At 50.8% G+C, this 20651-nt stretch overlaps 1 protein-coding gene across 1 annotated transcript; it reads right to left on the reverse strand.

Moving 5' to 3' along the window:
* Nucleotides 1–300: 300 nt before the first annotated feature.
* On the reverse strand, nucleotides 301–20313 carry LOC149271625 (inositol 1,4,5-triphosphate receptor associated 2-like). The gene is made up of 33 exons (XM_089507264.1): nucleotides 19719–20313; nucleotides 19023–19133; nucleotides 18577–18757; nucleotides 17995–18071; nucleotides 17821–17899; nucleotides 17559–17717; nucleotides 17305–17422; nucleotides 17075–17125; nucleotides 16922–16999; nucleotides 16590–16646; nucleotides 16087–16146; nucleotides 15770–15834; nucleotides 14387–14489; nucleotides 13944–14051; nucleotides 13739–13840; nucleotides 13372–13535; nucleotides 11953–12067; nucleotides 11512–11704; nucleotides 10896–10957; nucleotides 10694–10765; nucleotides 10417–10525; nucleotides 9959–10121; nucleotides 5095–5165; nucleotides 4548–4658; nucleotides 4041–4099; nucleotides 3260–3400; nucleotides 2966–3100; nucleotides 2446–2631; nucleotides 2036–2098; nucleotides 1681–1736; nucleotides 1397–1501; nucleotides 1192–1287; nucleotides 301–448 (listed from the first exon to the last, which is right to left on the reverse strand). Exons 1-33 carry the CDS (start codon nucleotides 20311–20313, stop codon nucleotides 301–303), a joined length of 3993 nt encoding a protein of 1330 aa, XP_089363390.1.
* Nucleotides 20314–20651: the final 338 nt, after the last annotated feature.

Here is a 20651-nt window from a genome sequence, read left to right on the forward strand (position 1 = left end):
CCAAAGTGCACTAAAGGTCAGATAATCAAGCGTGAGGTACGAGTAAAAAAAAAAAAAACAAACAAAAAAAAAACACAAAACATTTTGCCCAGGTTAAAAAAATATTTTTTTGCCCTTTGCCAGATCTCATGGTTTTTGTAAACTGCACAGACCCAAAAAGTTAAGTTTCACGATCCACGTCTCAGACAGTCTTATTCCAATATATTTATTTAAGACAAATGTATAGAAAAGAGAGCGGAAAGTGTTTTCCGCTGATCAGTGAAATAGACATTAATTAATAAGGTTAAAGCGCCATTTATATCACGGACGGCGTGTAAACGTTGGGTCGCAGCGATCGCCGTCACACCGGCGGCTGCCCGTTATGGTGAAGACCGGCGTAAGGCCAAAAAAACTGCTGGATCGCGGTCCACGAATCTCCGGGTCCAACCGGTTCCCCGTCAGCCGGTCGCTGGAAGGAGAGCCCGGTGAGGAAGCCGAGCAGAACCACGAGCAGAAGAACCGCCAGGAGGGAGATCAGAACCGGACGGCTGACGCTCGAGAGAAAGAGTCGCGTGTTGGACGCCCAGAAGTGCAGCTTCCTGTAACTGCCAAAAAACATATTTACATAGAAACGCGTAAAAAGAGACATTATTTATATTTTATCAGATCAGCCTACATTACCCTGATGCATGGATCTTAAACGGAGGGAAGTTTTACTTTACTGGGGGTGGTAGATAAGTGGAACAGCCTCCCAGCAGAGGTGGTAGAGGGTAATACAGTGAGGGGATTAAACATGCATGGGATAGACATACGGCTCCTGAATCTAAAACGAGACCAACGACTGATTAAGGTGTTTGCAGCAGGAGAAACGGGCGACTAGACGGGGGCCGAATGGGGCCGATCTGCCATCGGGTTCTGGGCCTCTATTTTGATGACTGATGAGAACCAACGCAGGGGTCTCCAGCAGGTCGCTCTCACACCCAAGTACTTCAAAGCACCCTGGAGCCCCCCCCAAACTGGGGCACCCCACATATGCTGGATTTATTATGTAAAAAAAAAAAAAAAAAAAAAAGTAATTCAATCTATTTTCATATAAATAAAACGCTCAAATAATCGCAGTTTGTTGAAGCGCGGGTAGGCGGCCCAGACGGAAAAATATATAGATTTTGGGGTTACGCTATTCAGACAATAAAGAAAACCTTGAGGACTCACGTAGACCACGGCTCCGCGGGGGAGGAACCCCGATCCACGGCGTAGGGCTTTATCCGGTCTTTCATCTCTTCTAGCGGCTCGGTGATCCCCTCGTCTCTGCGCGTTCAGGAGGGAAAAAAAAATTACAATTCCAGCCAAGTTTTAAAAACAGATAAAAAAAAAAAATATATATATAGTTTTTGTAAGCGTGACGTTCGAGACTCACTCTTTGATTAAATTCTCCTCCGCGGGGTCGGTTCGCGTGTAATTGGCCACAAAGCGCTGTAATATCGGACTGGTATTTGTAGTCTGCTTCGTCCCCACGAGCTTCCTGATGTCACAAAAATAATAAATCTTTCAATATTTCCATAAATCAATATTTAAAAAGTTTGAGGCTTTTCAGTAAAATGTCCAGACGTTCATTATAATAAAATATGATACATTTCCCTTTTACTGATCCTGCGGTCCCTGCGTGCAAAACATCGAGTGCGAAACGCATTTCCAGCTCACCAGCTGTTTGATCTCTTGTGCAATTTGCCATCCAGCTTTTCCGATCCAAAAGGGTCCTGAAAACAGAATAAAACCGGCTTAATATAATCATGGAAGGAAGATTTACTTTACTGAGAGGATGGTGGGTATGTGGAACAGCCTCCCAGCAGAGGTGGTAGAGGGTAATACAGTGAGGGGATTAAACATGCATGGGATAGACATCCGGCTCCTGAATCTAAGACGAGACCAACGACTGATTAAGGTTTGAGTCTTTACAGCAGGAGAAACGGGCGACTAGACGGGGGCCGGATGGGGGCCGATCTGCCACCGGGTTCTGCACATGAAACTCTCTCTTTTACAGATAAATCAGACTTACCAGGGGGGGCGAGGTGCCCAGGCCGCGGGTGTAGGTCGGCATACTGACCCTGCGCGCCGCCGGCTATGGGGTACAAAGTAACAGATTTTCTGGTGATTAACGGTTTGGGAAACGAAGAGGAAAAGAAAAAAAAAAAAAAAAAAAAAAACACCTTTTTTATTTATTGCCCTAAACGGTGCGGTTTGCGGGACTGACCTTTGCAATCAGCGATGTTGGCAGTTTATGCAAATCATCTGAAAAGAGATAAACAGGATATTTTTAGCGCCGGGCGGCCCTCGCGGACAGGTGATGAAAGCGCTTTATTGCAGGAAGCTGGGATGAGCGGCGTCCGGTGCGTTTACAGAAAACACAAAACACTGAAAGCGTAAAAAATCACCGCGTCCAAAACATGAATATAAGAAGTAAAGCACGCAGTCCGTAGCAGCCGAGCGCGGCCCCCCCAGAACCCCACCTCGCTCCGCGGACGGCCGGGGGGGCTCGTTTTGCTGGATGAGTTCCCGCAGCTCCTCCAGCTCGGCGTGTTCCTTCGCGTACATGCGCTTCAGGTTCTCCACGTGCTGAATCATGACGTCGACGGCTTTACTGGCGCGGCTCTCCTGCGCGGGAACAGAGAGGCGTTATCACCCCGGGGGGCCGGGGCCGCCCTGGGACCCCCAGTTATAAAGACGATAAACTATTAAATAATCAAAAACGGCCCCAAAACATCCAGAAAATTCACCAAATCACAGGAGTTTTATGTGAAAAGATTAACCCTCCCAGTAACGTTATGACATCACAACAACGCATCGCGGATACATTGTTTCCATTCACTGTGAGCAAAGAAAAAGATAAAACGCAAAACCCCCGAGAACCTGCTCCTCGCCCCCCCATCCCGCTCCCCGCCCTACCCCGTGTACCGCCCCCTGTCCCGCCTCTCAGCCCGCCCCACACCTGATGGATGGCGCCCAACATCTCCGCCCGGCAGGCGACCCGCGCCGAGTGCTGACTCAGGAACTGCAAGCTCTTCTCCAACTTCTTCACCACTTCGTGCGTCTGATTGTCCTCCTCGCACAGCGGGGTTAAAGCCTAGGAGGACGGGCACCAGGTTACAAAAACTTATTCCTCCCCGATCCAGATACAAAAAAATAAAAACATGAATGATTTTCATGAAAAAACAAAGTAATTCTATTAATAAATAAAATATTTTAACCCCCCCCCCCCGATCCCGCGTTCCGAAGCCGTCACCTCCAGGAGCTTCACGCAGCCGGCGATTTCTTTTTTGAGGTTCTCCTCGGCCAGATCGCGGGATCGTTCCTCCAGACGCAGCCGCTTCTCCAGCGTGAACAAATCGCATTTAAACCCCAGAGATAATCGCAGGAACTCCGTCTACGGTTTGGGGGGAAAAAGAGAAAAAAAAAGACAATTTACCGAGGCTTCAAATCTTCAGAACGAGAAAAGGGATCGGAAAATTTAAATTCAACGTTCGCTCCAGAAAAGGGACGGCGAGTGCTTCGGATTCAGCGTTTACCTCCATCGCCTTCTCGCCGTTAGAGCCGCTGCAATAAGAACAAACAGAACGTCAGGGGAGGAAGAACCTGCCCCCCCAATAAAATAACCCCCCCCCAAAAAAAAAATTACCCCCCCCGGGCAGTAACCCCCCCCCCAAACTTACCGATTCTCCTCAAACGCTGAGTTTTGGGAACCCGATTGAGAAACAGCCGGGGGGCTTCCTGCAGATGATTAAAAATATAAAAAATTAATAATAAAAAAAACTTAGGAGGTCAGCGACAAGACCTCCGCTGGGAATTAATGCGGGCACGTTTTAACTTAGGAACAGAATAATGTTTTTCACCTTTGCCGGGTGTGGATCCGTGCGGCCCCCCAGTTTTCTGCTCTGGACCCCCCTGTTAATAAACAGGCTGATTAGATCTTTTATTACGGGATAAACTATTTTCTAAAGAGTTAATTGATATTAAGAATATAAATCGGGGCGGAAATAAAAGGCGCCCCGGGCGCAGAGACTCACCGGGCTGCAGCCGCCAGCGTTCTCACGACCCGGACCGGCCCCCGGCGGCAGAACCGGACCTGAAATACAGAGAGAAGCGGAAACACAGGAGACGGCCGCAGGTTACGCATGGAACGGGCGTAAAACGGAAAGGCGGGGCAGAGCGCAGAGGGGCGGAGCAGCGCGCGGAGGGAAAGTGGAATATAAATACCGCTGACTGGGTACCCGGACTCTCATCCTATAAAACACTCTGATCACTCACAGCCACAACTTAAATATTAAAAATGCTACATTTCCCCCCAATACTAATAATATTTCCCTGGAAATTCTGTCCCCGCATCACCAGATTCGGTATTTTTGCTAAAGACCCCCCCCCCCCCTGCAGTACCCATCAAAAATCTGACGACCGCATAAAAAGGTGAAACGCGCCGGACCCTTTCCATCCGCCGGGTATCTCTCTGCAGGTGAGACTGTTGGGGGGGGCCCGGAGGGGTAAATCATGCAGTAAATTTGCTGTAATCCCACTACCTTCCGTTGATCCGCCACCCGGCACGGATTGTCCTCTGCTGCCGCTCATCTCTGCCACATCCACAGATGCCGCTCCCCGCTCCTCCATCACACCCGGCTCGGGGTCCTGCTCTAGATTTGAGAATTTAAAGGGTTAAAAAAAAGTCAGTTTACAGAATCCTTAACGTGACGCCAGAAAAATATAGGTTTTTAAAAAAATGAAAATGTCCCAAAAACAATGAAACTGAATCCCCCCCCCAGCGGATCGGCCCCATCCGGCCCCCGTCTAGTCGCCCGTTTCTCCTGCTGTAAAGACTCAAACCTTAATCAGTCGTTGGTCTCTTCTTAGATTCAGGAGCCGTATGTCTATCCCATGCATGTTTAATACCCTCACTGCATTACCCTCTACCACCTCTGCTGGGAGGCCATTCCTCCTATCTACCACCCTCTCAGTAAAGTAAAGTCAGTCTCTGACCCTCTCGTGTTAGATTCCGGTCTCTTGTGACATTTCTTCTCTTTTAATAATCGGGTTGAGACCCCCATCTATAAAAACTACGGGATCTCTTACCAGCCGGCAGGAGGGTTCTCTCTGGGGACGGTGAGGGGCCGTCGGCGGCCGGGGGGGAGTTTAGATCCGACCTGTAGGCAGAAACAATGAATACGCGGAAAAAAAAAAAAATGTAAAAAGCAGCAAATTGACGTTTAAACAAAAGACACCGACCTGCAGCCGAGATCCTCGACCTCCGCCTGCTGCCCCGAGACTCGCTCCTGAAACACAGATCACTTCCTCGTTACCGGCCGCGGGGGCAACAAACCGGCTATACGGAGAGGAGGAGCCCAGAGAACAACATGTCTATCCCATGCATGTTTAATCCCCTCACTGTATTACCCTCTACCACTTCTGCTGGGAGGCTGCTCCACTTATTTACCACCCTCTCAGTAAAGAAAAGCTTCCTTCCATCTCATCTCAGCCTCTGGCTTTAGATTCCGCTCTCTTATTGCATCCCAGTAGGTGCAAAAACATTCTGTCAGCGGCTGGCGCTTAGGGGGTTAATCAGCAGCGGGGGGGGGTATGGAAATAATTGTGACGGTAAATAACGTGAATCATCAGGATTTACATTCCGCCTCCCGCGGGAGAACCGAGCGGAATTTCCCTAAAGGCAAAACGAGAAACGAGCGCCCAGCCCCCCCCAATACATCGGCCCCCGGGGTGGAAAATGGACCGGTCTGTGCCGGCTCCGTAATACATGAGAATTAACTGAGAGACCCGGGCTCTCTCTATGACCCCCCCCTGCTTCCCCCCCCGCCCCGACACCCTGCTCCCCCCCCCCCGCAGATCTCCGCATGCAAATCCCGGCTGCTCGCACTTCATTGATTTGAATTTTTCGGAGAATCGTGTGACATGGGGGGGGGGGGGGGGTTTATGGCGCTTTGCTTTGATGTTTCGAGTTTCGGCCAATCGGACGGATTTACTAAACAGGGGGCTCGGGTTTTATCATTAAAAACCCACAAAACACCCAATTCTCCCAATCAGAAGAACGGCCTCAACCCGGCCGGAGCAGCCCAAGAAAAAACATTAACTATATATATACAGAATATTTAAATAAATAATAAAATCAATAAAAAACAAAATACATTAAAAAAACAAAAAAAAAGCTAAATAAAATATATGGAGAAAAAGCTGAACGCACAGAGTTGGCAGTAAATGCCGGGGAGGAATTAGTGATTTTCTCATCATTTCGTGAAAATACAGAAATATTCTCCGTGCGAGAAAACGAGGAATTTGGATAAATCGCGTCTCAGGCGACAATTAAATAACCCAAAAACGCGGCATCCGTGCGAAAAAAAACCAAAGCCCCCCCAACAGCGAGACCCCCCCCCCCCCCGACAGCAAGTCCCGACACCCCCCCCCCCCCCCCGGACAGGGAGTCCTGAAACCTCCCAGCCAGGAATCGTTTACAAGAAGAAGACGCGGCCGCCGGGAAGAGGTGGTTTATAAAATCCACGTTTACAACGACTTCATAAATGTTTATCGGACGCAATCATCGAGAAAACTCTCCGGATTATTACTTCAAATAGCAGCTGCCGGGGAGGAATAAAAAGACCAAAATGTAAACGTTTAGGATAAATGATAAATATTTTTTACTTTTATAACAAATAATTCCGGAGATAAAAAGTAAAGGACCGGGGGGGGGGGGGGGGGGGGCTCTTAACACCATCTGATCAGTTTCTTGTCCTGAAGTCTCTCCCCGCCCCACTGCCTGAACCAATCAGCAACTTCCCAGGATCTGCAGGATTATTCCTCCCCGTAAAGATGAGGCTGCCGCTCCCACGCGATGCACAAGTTATCCCCCCAACCTCATATTTTTTATTAACTCTATAATTATAATTACCGGGGCACCCTAGGGTCACAGTAACCGCAACTCCCCCCCCCCTCCCCCAGAGCGCCAGGTCGCAGAAACCCCCCCTCAGCAGGGCACCGGGTCACAGTAACCACCCCCACCCCCCTCAGCAGGGCGCCGGGTCACAGTAACCACCCCCCTCAGCAGGGCGCCGGGTCACAGTAACCACCCCCCCCAGCAGGGCGCCGGGTCGCAGTAACCCCCCCTTCAGCAGGGCGCCGGGTCGCAGTAACCCCACCTCAGCAGGGCGCCGGGTCGCAGTAACCCCCCCTCAGCAGGGCGCCGGGTCGCAGTAACCCCCCCTCAGCAGGGCGCCGGGTCGCAGTAACCCCCCCTCAGCAGGGCGCCGGGTCGCAGTAACCCCCCCTCAGCAGGGCGCCGGGTCGCAGTAACCCCCCCCTCAGCAGGGCGCCGGGTCGCAGTAACCCCCCCTCAGCAGGGCGCCGGGTCGCAGTAACCCCCCCTCAGCAGGGCGCCGGGTCGCAGTAACCCCCCCTCAGCATGACGTTTAAATAGAAATGGGGAAGTAAATCGTTGCTTCATCTTCCTGTCGTTTCTGAACTAAAGGGGTTTTTTTCCCAACTAAACGGATTAAACGCTGAAAACGCGCAGAAAATTCCCCAGCGTCGCGGTGCAGGGGCAGATTATCCGGTGTTTTACCCCAGCGTCGCGGTGCAGGGGCAGATTATCCGGTGTTTTACCCCAGCGTCGCGGTGCAGGGGCAGATTTTCCGGTGTTTTACCCCAGCGTCGCGGTGCAGGGGCAGATTATCCGATGTTTTACCCCAGCGTCGCGGTGCAGGGGCAGATTATCCGGTGTTTTACCCCAGCGTCGCGGTGCAGGGGCAGATTATCCGGTGTTTTACCCCAGCGTCGCGGTGCAGGGGCAGATTTTCCGGTGTTTTACCCCAGCGTCGCGGTGCAGGGGCAGATTATCCGGTGTTTTACCCCAGCGTCGCGGTGCAGGGGCAGATTATCCGGTGTTTTACCCCAGCGTCGCGGTGCAGGGGCAGATTATCCGGTGTTTTACCCCAGCGTCGCGGTGCAGGGGCAGATTTTCCGGTGTTTTACCCCAGCGTCGCGGTGCAGGGGCAGATTATCCGGTGTTTTACCCCAGCGTCGCGGTGCAGGGGCAGATTATCCGGTGTTTTACCCCAGCGTCGCGGTGCAGGGGCAGATTATCCGGTGTTTTACCCCAGCGTCGCGGTGCAGGGGCAGATTTTCCGGTGTTTTACCCCAGCGTCGCGGTGCAGGGGCAGATTATCCGGTGTTTTACCCCAGCGTCGCGGTGCAGGGGCAGATTATCCGGTGTTTTACCCCAGCGTCGCGGTGCAGGGGCAGATTTTCCGGTGTTTTACCCCAGCGTCGGGTGAAGGGGCAGATTCCGGGGTCACACAGTCTCCTCTGATTCTATGATATCTGAGCGTCCCGATTGGCTCTTTTCTCCCTACTTTATCACAGCTGGAATCCCTGCTTGAATACAGGCGACTCCATTCAGAATATCTTTACCTCCCGACCGGTCACCGTTTCCATGACGACCATTCTAACACCCATTAGTGAGTCGCTGCGATAGGGTCAATTGGAGGGGCTATTAAGGGGTTAATCCAGAAGTAGCGAGAATCCCATAAAAAAAATAAATAAATATATAAAACCCCTTCGAGACCCCGAGGAAGAAGCGCGATGGAAGCCGGAGCGGCCGCGGCTCATATATATTATACATATAGATTATATACGGGGTATCTGGAAGCCGTCAGCAACTGCCCGGCGGGGGTAATGACATACTGCGGAAAAATCTTACCCCCCCCCCCGGCGGATTTAAAGCCCTCGACGCGCATAGCAGCGTAGAATCCCATGCCGGCCGGCACCTCTGAGGTCTCTCGTTCAGAGGGAATTCTATATTTATAGGAAATACAAAGAGGGGCGGAGAGAAAATCAGAAAATAAAGTTAAAAAACGTTTTTTTTTTGCCGTCTTACCTCCGACCGGCCGACATCCATCGCAGGGACCCCCGAAATCTGCCGCATCGGTCTGAACCCCCAAAGACACGGATCGGCCCCTATGGGACGGGGAGAAGAAAAACACGTAAAATATATATAAAAAGCATAAAAACGGGTTTGTGGGAATAAAAAAAATTAAGGTTTAAATAAAATTAATTCGGCCCTCAAACTCCCCGTCCGGACTTTTTATATAAAATCACGTTTTCTGAGAGGGGGAGTAAACGGGATTAACCCCTTGGGCTCTGCCGGAGGATTCAGCAGCAAACGCTTTATCAGATGAGGATAAAAACCGCGTTTCTAACAAAATTATCCCAAAAAACGAGACCCAAAACGACCAATTAACGAAAAACCCATAAAAACCCCAAACTGAGAAACGTTTAGGAAACAAATTTTTGTTTACAAATAAAAGGAAAACAAACAGAGAATCGAAAGCCTGAAATCGTTACATAAAGACTCAACCATGCGTGGGATAGGCTGTCTAACACCCACGCTGTATTACCCTCTACCACCTCCGCTGATCTACCACCCTCAGTAAATAAATCCTTCGGGGGGGGGGGCGATTTGGACCCCACAAAGAGCGTAATAAGAACCTCTCCCGGCAGGAGGTCGCCGAGGCTCTTCTGCTCGCAGCGTCCGCGGATTAGAAGGAAAGCTGCGCCTCTCGTTTGTTTATCCGTCTGCCGGTGAGTAACGAATCCCAGCCGTCAGGCCCCCCGGACAGGTGCGGAGGACGTGCCGGCTTTTTTTTTTTTTTTAAAGGACCCGACGTGACAAAAGTGAAACGCGAGGGGGGGGGGGGGGTCTCCTCCGGATTTCCATAACCAAACTCTGTTAACCCTTTGCAAAGCGCTGCTATTGCCTGCGGTGCTCAGGGGGTTAAACCCTCCCACCGGCCCCACGCGGCCCATTTAAGGAGCGGCGGCGGGTTTTCTGGACGAGGTTATAAGAGGACGTTTAAACAAACGAAAGCCCTCGTCCTGCGCGCCCAGGGCCCCATCCGAGCCGGGATTGCGCAAGCAGCGCCGCGGGACTCACTTGTTTAGGTTGAGTAAAGCCCCCCGTGACGTGGCGGGCCTGCCGGGCTCGGGGCGTTTGGACGGGTCTCGGGGGTAGTTGTGCGCGCGACGTCCAGGGTAAAGCTGCAGGATCTCCAGCGTCAGCGCATCTGAAACACAAAGAGTCGGCGGCGGAGCGGCGGCTTAAAATGGAAAGAGACTTCAGTTCCCCTAATCATAGAGAAATGTTTACAGCGGGAACGCCAAACGAACAGCACTGCAACCACCCGGCCCGCCCCGCGCCCTGTATACATCATAACGCGCAATTCATAAACCCCACAAATGATCCGCCTGATAAATAGGGACGCCGGCCCTTTAAAATCGCCCCTTTCACTGGGATCCGGTTCGCGTATGGGTTTGTTTTTTTTATTTAATGCACATTATGCTTTCTTCCGCCCCTAAAAAATAAGTGGATTTCCCAGCAGCAGCGCCGCTCACCTAGCAGCGGGGTGTAGACGCAGACGGGGCCCCGGTGGCGCGCAGGTTTGTGCGCTCCGGCTAAGCGGCCGGTCTCCTGGATACCAAATCTCTTATAAAAACAGCTTTTCTGAAAAGGAGTTCAAAAAAACAGGCATTTGAGGAAAACGCGCGTTTCTGCGGATTTCGGGGGCGATCCCGGCGGGGGGGGGGGGGGGGGATTGGGGCGCCTCCGCTCGGCAGACGTTTCTGCGGATTTCTGTTTACATCGGGGCGGCCGCTCTCCCTCCGCACTCACCTCCTCGCCACGCGTCGCCCGCTCGGGGTCGTTCACCGCAGAAACAGATTCCTCGTCCCGCTCCGAACACGTCTAACGGGGCAAAAAACACCAAACGCCTGGATAATACCCTCTACCACTCCTGCTGGGAGGCTGCTCCACTTATCTACCACTCACACAGTATAAACATGCAGGGCAGGACACGGACATGCGCGGCTCTCACCTGACACAGGAGGCCACAGAGCTGCCCTCTGAACAGCTTCTCCTGCAGCGAGTTGATTGTCTCTGCGGGGAGAGAAGTCACCGGATCAGAATAAATACCACCCACCCCCGGGGCAGCCGCCACCTGCTAAACACTCTCAGCCGTGAAGTACCCCCGACAGCAGGATAAAGACGCCATCGTGCCCCAAGCAGGGCAGGTAACCCCAAGCAGCTTTTACCCTCTACCAGGTCCTGCCCCGGGGTTCATAAGCCCCCAATTTATGAAGTTACCCCATAATAAACTGGGGCGCAAACTGTTCCAAAACGGAGAAAATCTGACTGCTGCGCCCCAAAAAATCACAAAACCCTAAAAACCGGCAAACGTAATAAATTACATGAACCTCGGGGGGGGGGGGCTTTTCCGTAGACAGACGCGCGGCCCCCGGACTTCCTATTTCTTTACCCCGCGAGAGACCTTTAAAAAGCGCAAAAACCCCAAAACCCGCAGAATTTCCGCTGCCCAAAAAGCCGTAAAATAAAGAGAACGGATTCTCGCGGCAGCGTGCGATAGGTCCGGGTTTTTTAACCCTTCACCGGCACTCAGAAGACGTATTAATCTCCCTTCTCTCTAACTTCACGTCCGCCCCGCAGCCGGTGGATTAACCCTTCGCGGCCGGGGGCGTTACTCACTCTGCTGACGTCGCTCTTCTCCCGGACCGCCCGCTGCTCGGCGCTCAGAGCCGCCTTCTCTGCCGAGAGCTCCCTCTGTTTGCCGGCGGCTTCCTCCAACGCGCTCCTCGCGCTGCGAAGGGCGGCCTCCAGCTCCCCGATCTGCATACGCGAGCAGCTCATTAGCATACACGAACGCAGCGAGCGAGCGCCGCTTACCGCCGGACACCGAGCGCCGGCAGCTTTCCAGGAAACCGGAAATTACACGATTCGGCTAAAAATTCTCTCCCAGAGTAACGGTTTTTGGAAGAGTTTTTTTTTTTTTTTTAAGGGAGTTAAAGACCCCCCCGGTAACGCGGTTCCAGACGTGTTCACATGCTCGAGGGTTTCGGGGGCCGGGTCGGACTCACCTTCTTACTGGAAGCCTCCTCCTTGGCGCTGGAGTCCAGGAGTCGGCTGAGAGCGGCGCATGTTCTGCCCTCGGCGTCGTCCTGCTGCTGTCGGACCGTCTCCAGCTCGTGAAGTCTGCGCAGAAACAGCAAAAACCACAAGAAATTGACGTTTTGCACAGAGGGGGAGGGGGAGGGGGGGTTAACACCTGCCTTTCCTGTAAATACACAGAAAAAAGTTTCAGTATCTGCAGAAAAAAAAACATTTCCAGCTTTCAGAGGAGGCGGGGGGGGGGGGGGGGGAAGAGACCCAAATGCCTCTCCCAGCATCTCTTCTGCCCCAAATTGTCTAAATGTTACCCGACTAAAGCGGTCTCAGGCACAAACTGCCCCCCGGGGGTAACATCCGCCTGCGTGGGACCCTCAGGCCACCGGACCCCCGCGACCCAAACGTACAATAAACGGGAAACCCTCCGGGGGTTAAAGGAATCGAATTCTGAGATATTTTCCATCAAACCAAACTCAGCCGAGTCCTCAGACGGTGATTTGGACCCGGTCTCTCTCTCTGCGCCGACGCGACAGCCAATCGAATGACAGCGCCTGTGCCAGGGGGCGACGGCTCGCTAAACGGCAACTACTGCAGGTGGCCTATGGGGCAACGAGCCCCCCCGCCTCGCAAGATACAGATTCCCATTACAAAGACATAAAAAAGGGAATAAAAGACCCCAAAAAAAAAACACCTTTACAGAAATCCATTATTATTTTATTATTATTTTTTAAGGATTAATAAATCTACAAAATTGTTTTAAATTTTACCTAAAATTGTTATAAATGATAGAAATAGTTTGGAAGTTTTATTAACGAAAAAAATTCCAAGACTCAAAAAGGAATTTAAAAAAAAATAAATATATTATATAGATGGAGGCGGCTCACGCCAGGCCCGCGGCTGAGATATCAGAGGAGGGAGAATTCCGGGGACGTTTGGAATAGTTTTAGGTTTTTGGGGCAGAATCCAAAGTTTCTGCATGAATCGGCTGCCAGAGAACATTTTTATTTTCATAGCGCAGATAACTCCCGCCGCGCTTCTTACAGTCCCTGCGTTCAAAGGGTCTGACAGAGCAGATTAAGACGGCCCAATACATTAGAAAACAAGGGCTCGGCCTATGAGCTTACAATCTAGAGATGAACTAAAATAGTGATGTCACCCATTTTAAATACAACTTTGACCTGAATGGAACCATTCTAAAAAGGGACTTAACAAAAAAAATAAAAATAAAAGTAATTGGCCGGATTTATAAAGCAAAACCGGAACGCTTCTTGGGCAAAGAAACCGAAAAATGAGAAATTTCCACTGGTTTCCATGGATACTGCACTTAATAAATATCCGATCGTTTGGCCGCACCGGGAATAAATCGGCGAGAATCGTGCCGTTTAGCGCACCTGGCCGACAGCTCCTTGCGCAGGTGGAGGTGCTCGGTCTTGGCGCGCCGCAGGTTACTCGCCATCTTCACGAACTCCTTGTCCAGAGACTCCTTCTGTCTCTCCAACTGCTTCAGACTCCGCGACCAAACGCTTCTCTTCTCTCTCAGGTCCGACTTTATGATCTGGAACAAAATAAAACAAAAAAAAAAAAAAAACCAGCATTACCCACGGACGGCCAGGCCCGGGTTGGGTCGTCGTCACGCCGGTTTCTCCACATACATCACGTGTGGGCCCCCCCCCGCCGGTATCTCCACATACATCACGTGTGGGCCCCCCCAACAAGAACGCCAAGAAGCGCACAGAGCTCCGCCGTCTCCGTCCGTACCTCCAGCATTTTCCCCGGCAAGTCGGTTACTTCGACGCCGGAATCCATCAGACGTTGGAGAGACACGAGTACGAGGTCGGCCATCGCGCAGGAATCCTCCTGCTGCAAGAAATAAACCCAAAATGAAGAAGCAGAGTGACCGGGGTGGGATAGGATTAAGCGCTCTCACCAAGGTTTGCAGGATGGATTTATATTCTGCCCCCACTTGTTCTTGTCCAGGACCCTGAAGCAGCAGGAGGACCTCGCGGTCTAAAGTGACATCGAGGGGCGACGTGTTCCCAGCGGAAGAAAACATCCATTCGGCTCCGGAGATCTGAGGGAGAGAGAGTGAGAGAGTGAGAGAGAGAGAGAGAGAGAGTGCGAGTGCGAGTGGAGGGAAGAGCGCGATGCCGCGGGAGGCAGATTATGGGATTAAAAGCAGTTTGATGGAGGGTCTTCCGCGTCAATATCAGAAAAGACCTTCAAAAACATCGTCTACGTATCCTACAGAGACCTGACGTGACCCCGGGGACGCGACTTCGATCTCCAGGCCAGGAGGCCAAACGGGTCCAGGCTCCTCAGGCCAGCGTTAAAGCAAGAAAGTTCTGGATGCGAGACGTCCGATAATAGATTTAACCCCCCTTATTAACACAAAGAATGAAGCGTTACCTCCGAGGACTGCTGGGCGAGCTCCAGCTCAGAGTGCAGGGAGTTCAGACCTCCAGACATCAGGCGGTTAAACTTACACGTTAACGGGGAGGCGATTCCGTTCCTGGGAAGAAAGAACCGGGTGAGACGGCAGCCAGGCTGTGCAACGTAAACTCTGGGAGCGTTTAGGGTCGCCGGCCCGTCCCGGAGAGTGTGAGTGAGAGACTACGGTCTGGAGCAGAGGAGAGATCATCCACCAATGACCTCTCCACAGAGCCGGCACGATTCCGGAGGTCATCGGACTAAGAAGACAGCGAGACGGCGCAATAAACCTAAACGCAGCGCTACCAACACACCGTCGGGGGGGGGGGTTATCTTGCATTTCGTGAATTAAAAAACACCTAAATTACCATTAAACGGTTTGGGGTAATCTCATTTTAAAAAGAAAAGCACATTTCTTCCATTACATGAAATGGATCAGAAATCCAGAGCAGACAGGGTTAATTAAAAGACATAGCTAGAAACGGCGTACAGAGGCCCTCCCGTCACTCATCACTCCTGTGCTCCAATGGCCCTTTATCACTCCCATCACTCCTGTGTCCCATTGGCCCTTTATCACTCCCATCACTCCTATGGCCCTTTATCACTCCTGTGTTCCAGTGGCCCTTTATCACTCCCATCACTCCTGTGCTCCAGTGGCCCTTTATCACTCCCATCACTCCTGTGTCCCATTGGCCCCTTATCACTCCCATCACTCCTGTGCTCCAATGGCCCTTTATCACTCCCATCACTCCTGTGTCCCATTGGCCCTTTATCACTCCCATCACTCCTGTGCTCCAATGGCCCTTTATCACTCCCATCACTCCTGTGTTCCAGTGGCCCTTTATCACTCCCATCACTCCTGTGCTCCAACGGCCCTTTATCACTCCCATCACTCCTGTGTCCCATTGGCCCTTTATCACTCCCATCACTCCTGTGCTCCAATGGCCCTTTATCACTCCCATCACTCCTGTGTTCCAATGGCCCTTTATCACTCCCATCACTCCTGTGTTCCAATGGCCCTTTATCACTCCCATCACTCCTGTGTCCCATTGGCCCTTTATCACTCCCATCACTCCTGTGCTCCAATGGCCCTTTATCACTCCCATCACTCCTGTGTCCCATTGGCCCTTTATCACTCCCATCACTCCTGTGCTCCAATGGCCCTTTATCACTCCCATCACTCCTGTGTTCCAGTGGCTGGTTGTGTGCTCCCTGATCCAAGTTTAAGTTTAAAAGGATAATTAATGGTTATAAATCCCTTTTGTAATTATATTACAGCCAGAAATGTCCTTGTTTTCCATGAAAACCACTCAGTGACCCCAAACCTTTGAGTGAGTGAGTGAGTGAGCGAGCATTACTTACGAGAGCAGCTCCTGTTCCATTTGCTGGAGGCTATTTTCCAGTTTAGTTTTTTCAATTCTCAGATTCTAGGAAAAACGGCGGAGAAGAAATAAAAATTTGGTTTCCGATCAGCTGAGACCCCGGATTAATGGATTCTCCGCGACCCCCAAAAACACGACGAACCCCACAAACGCGACGACGCATCCGACTTCACCAATGAAGACAAATTATAGAGCTGGAACTCTGTCAACAAAATCGAGACACCGAGGAGCCCGGCCCCCAAACCACAACTCATTCAGTGCGGCCCCTGAACGGTCAGCCATGTTCCCAGTCATTACCTCTATGACAGCGGAATATTCCGCCAACGTGGACCTCAGCTCCTCCACGTAGAGATCCTTCTGCAGAGGAAGCAAATTCAACAAAATTCAGAAAAAAAAACTAAAAGAAACTAAAGCTTCACCTGCTTAACATCCTGTACATAAAAAAATAAAAAAAACCTTCACTTCAAGACAGGTTATTCCCATTCCCCTCCCTCGTGATGACATCATTCACCGGCTGCACCGTGATGTCACGCATTACATCTCACGGATCTATAGGATGCCAGGACCTCGCGTGCGAATACGAGACATTTTATAGCAACAAATATCCCCCCTCCCCCCCCAAAGAGCAAGAATTTGGATCAGATAATTCCTTCAATGATAAAAACATTGAAAATTAGATCATTTGGGGCAAAAACTCGACTCCCTGCTTTCACCCTCGTTCCGTGTCGCGTTATTCACGATGTGAGGGGGAATAAATATATTTATATAATAAAAGAATAAACGATATTCATTATGCTCACCATGTGCAGCGCAGCCTCCTTCTTCTGCGCGGCGTTTTCTGAATCATTTAACTGCAACTAAACCGGAAAAATACACAAAAATCACTAAAAAACCCGTTTCTCCTGCTGTAAAGACTCAAACCTTAATCAGTCGTTGGTGTCGTCTTAGATTCAGGAGCCGTATGCCTATCCCATGCATGTTTAATACCCTCACTGTATAACCCTCTACCACCTCTGCTGGGAGGCTGTTCCACTTATCCACCACTCTGTCAGTAAAGTAAAACTTCCTTCTGCCCCCCCAGCGCAGATCATTCCTCTCCCCTTCTAAGGTACAGAAAGCTTTCACAGCTTACCTGGAGAACGGCGACTTTATCAGAAGCCTCGGATATCGTCTTCCTCAGGCCTTCGGCCTCCTGCATGCTCCTCATATTCTGAAAAGATAACACAAAATATGCTTTTTTAACCCAAACACTACAGAGGGGGGGGGGGGGGGTCAGGAATCTCACCTCTTCCTGCAAGGAGCTGATTTTATGAACAAGCGATAAATTCTCCTTTTCCTTGAATAAAAAAGAAAAAACATTTATTGTAAACATATTTATTTGTTAACGGCCGTCGCCGCGCAGAGACCGGGGCCCTGTTTTTTTCCCCTGGAGGCCACGCGAGGCTTCCGTTCGCCTGTGACCGCCGACAGCCGGCCCCTGATAACGGGGGGTCCGATAAGGCGCGGGTTTTTTACCAGCTGCTTGTTCTGGGACGCCATCTGCGCTTTCCTCTCCTCCGACGCGGACGCGCTGACCTTCATCTCCTCCAACTCGTCCTTCAGCGCTCTCGCCCTGGTTACCGACTGCTGGGCGCTAAAACGGGGGGGGGGATAATAAAAATCATGAACCATTTGGAGTTAATTAACCTCGTGCGCACCACCGACTTGATTTAACCAGTTAATTGCCCCAGCGTGGGGTATTCCTGCTGAGCGGGGCAGGTCGGGGTCACCTCTTCCACTGGGTCCGTAATTCTTCGTTCTCCTCCAGAAGCCGGTGATTCGCTTCCTCCAGGTTCTCGACGGTCGTCTTCAGCTTGTGGTGCTGCTCCTGGAGCTTCTGGTTGTTATACTGAAGATCCGCCACACAGGTGATGAGGTCCGAGGTCTCCCTGAGGGGAAGAATGTAGAGGACGGGGTCAGTCGGGGGGGGTTCTGGGGGGACCTCCCAGACCCCCAAATAACACAAAGCGGGGTCAGTAAGATTCCCCTCACAGATCTCCTCTGGAGACGTCTCCTCCGAAAGCCTCCAAACTCCCCGAAGTGACGTTCATCGTCCCCGAGATCCGCCGCACTGCAGAGACAGACGGGAGAGCGTTCGCCATCACAGAGAAAAGAGAGAGACAGGAACGAACGGCATGAGAACAGTCTTAGGATCGGAGAACGGACCTGCAAGAAGACTCTCGCGCAGCTTAAACATGGAGTCCTCCACGCCGAGGACAGAGTCTTTACATTTACTATCCGCCCTGAAAAGGAGAAAACCACCGGTAAAAAAAAATATATAAAAAAAAAATAAAAAAAAACTTTCCTAATAATAAATAATAATCTGTCCAGAAAAATAATAAAACTCTCATAATAATAATAATAATAAATAATAAATAAGTCCAGAAAATAAACTCTCCATAAAAATAATAAACTTTCCAAATAATAAAAAATAAAAACCGTCCAGAAAATAAATAACGGAAGGATAGGCGGGCCGGCCCTTAAGAAAAATTACTGCAGTTTTTTGGACATGAAAATACTACAATACCGCACTTTTACGTCGTTATATTGCAAACCTGCAGTTGTAATTCAATGCACCGCAGCTTTATCGCATTTGTACTTCCTTACAAAAATAACTGCAGTAAAAGTGCAGTACAGTGAAGTACAAATGCAGTAAAAGTGCAGCATTGCAGTTTTTTTCATGTCCAAAAAACTGCAGTAATTTTTCGTAAGGGGGGTGCGCCGGACGCGACTTTTCACCCGACTCACCCGTTGTTCCGGCAGTCGTCGATCCACTCTTTCATGATGGCGTGATACGTGTCCAGGTCCATGGAAATGTCGCGTCGCTCGGGATCCAGCATGTTACACAGCTCGTCCAGACCGCTGTCCTCGGAGCCACGGCTCGTGGTGTGGCGCAAGTAATCCACGATCCTCGACACGGCCACCTTGCCTGCATAATAACGCCACGCGCATCACATGGGGGAAGCCTTATTCCCGCGCGCGCATTACTTCCTGTGCCAAGGCCGCCGAAACGGACTTCCTGCCACGCGAATAAATATAACCCCGCCCACCGATAAGAAATTACTTTATTTGGAGGAAGATTTTGATTATTTGGTCAATTCAAAGAAATTATTAACAATCTATTAATCTAAACGGCGCTCAAACAATCCGCGCGCCGCTCTAAAGCATCCCCCCTACGAGCGGCGGCCACCAACCTCTGTGGTCCGTGTCACACGCGTGGAAAATGCTGTTCAGCAAGTCTTCCTCGCAGATTAAACTCACTTCGGACGCTGTCTCAGTCTTGGCTTCCATCGCCCGTCGCAGACCTAAAACACAGAAACCGTTAAAAGGTTCTTTAAACGCAAAAGTATCGTCACGGAAACGGCGGCTTCACGGATAATAAAGTTATTATAGAAATACATAGAATACCGAATGAGATATTCCCATCACGAATATGTTTGACAAACACCAGCCCGGGTCACAGACAGACGAGTGGGAGATGGGTAATAGATAAGTAGAACAGCGTCCCAGCAGAGGTGGTAGAGGGTAATACAGTGAGGGGATTAAACATGCATGGGATAGACATACGGCTCCTGAATTTAAGACGAGACCAACGACTGATTAAGGTTTGAGTCGTTACAGCAGGAGGAACGGGCGACTAGACGGGGGCCGGATGGGGCCGATCTGCCGGGGGGTTCTGGGTTTCTAGGAAAGTTTATTGGCTTATTAAGAGACTGAAGTGGTCTCCAAAGCTCGCACTCTAATCCAACTGTTCAGCAATGAAGGCGTCATCATCATATGTAATATTTTTATTGGCTGGGATGATGTCACAGCTTCCCCGCAGCCAATAGCAGCTCAGAGGATTTTTATTTATTTTTTTTATTGGAAATGCATGTTTTTAGAGAAGTTACCGGCTTCGCTCATCGACAGTCTCTTCACCACCGGGGACTGGAGAGGGAAATGATCGGATCTCCGGTCCGTGAAGTAGAAGCTGTGGGGGGCAGGGAGCACCCGGTCGTCGACGAAGAGGCTCCGGCCCTCGGGGACAGGCAGGGCAGAGTGGGGGAACTTGAAGGGCAGATCTCGGGGGAAGACCATAGGCGTGGAGCAGCTCTGCGCCCGGCACGAGGGCCAAACCTTAGCGACCTTGTCCTTGGACACCGCGTTGACGGAATAGGTGCCGTTGCCCAGCGGGGAGTCGCTGTCCGGCGCGTGCCGGGGGGGGCAGGGAGAGGAGACCTGGGGATTCGGGGAAAAGGTGTTGTTGACGCAGGGACTGGAGAAGCAGACGAGGTCCCGGTCCGTGTTCTTCACGGTCCGGTTCTTCAGAACCTCCTCCAGGTTTTTCTTGGTGCTGGACTGGGGGCTGTCAAAGTTCCGGGACTGGAATTTGGGAATCTGCAGGTTGGGGTTGGAGTCCTGGTCGCGCATCTGAATGGTCTTGATTTTCCGGCAGATACTGTCCACCGGATTGTGCCGTTTGGTGGTGGATCCGGATTCGGCCATGACTCAGAGCGTTAAATTCTGATAAAAACTAACAAAAAAAACGAAAAAACACATGAAGAAAAAAAACAAAACATTAAGTTATTTAAATTCCTATAAAAAAATTAAAATAGAATTAAAAGCAAACATTTCCCCGTGAACCGCGAGAGCGCCTCTTCGGGAGCTCGGTAATCTTGGCTCACCCCTGTATTACTTTACTGAGAGTGGTAGATAAGTGGAACAGCCTCCCGGCAGAGGTGGTAGAGGGTAATACAGTGAGGGTATTAAACATGCATGGGATAGACATACGGCTCCTGAATCTAAGACGAGACCAACGACTGATTAAAGTTTGAGTCTTTACA

Source organism: Sceloporus occidentalis, unplaced genomic scaffold (genome assembly GCF_023333645.1).
Source record: "Sceloporus occidentalis isolate IW3139 unplaced genomic scaffold, rSceOcc1.0.p SCAF_483, whole genome shotgun sequence".
NCBI classification, from domain to species: domain Eukaryota; kingdom Metazoa; phylum Chordata; class Lepidosauria; order Squamata; family Phrynosomatidae; genus Sceloporus; species Sceloporus occidentalis.

Bases quoted from the DNA above. Each gene is read 5' to 3' on its own strand.
- LOC149271625 (XM_089507264.1), bottom strand. From the start codon at position 20,313: ATGGCCGAATCCGGATCCACCACCAAACGGCACAATCCGGTGGACAGT. The intron at 10,766-10,895 runs GTGAGAGCCGCG...TTGCCCCGTTAG, and splicing joins TCTGTGGCCTCCTGTGTCAG to ACGTGTTCGGAGCGGGACGA. The intron at 10,526-10,693 runs GTGAGTGCGGAG...ACTCCTTTTCAG, and splicing joins GGGCGACGCGTGGCGAGGAG to AAAAGCTGTTTTTATAAGAG.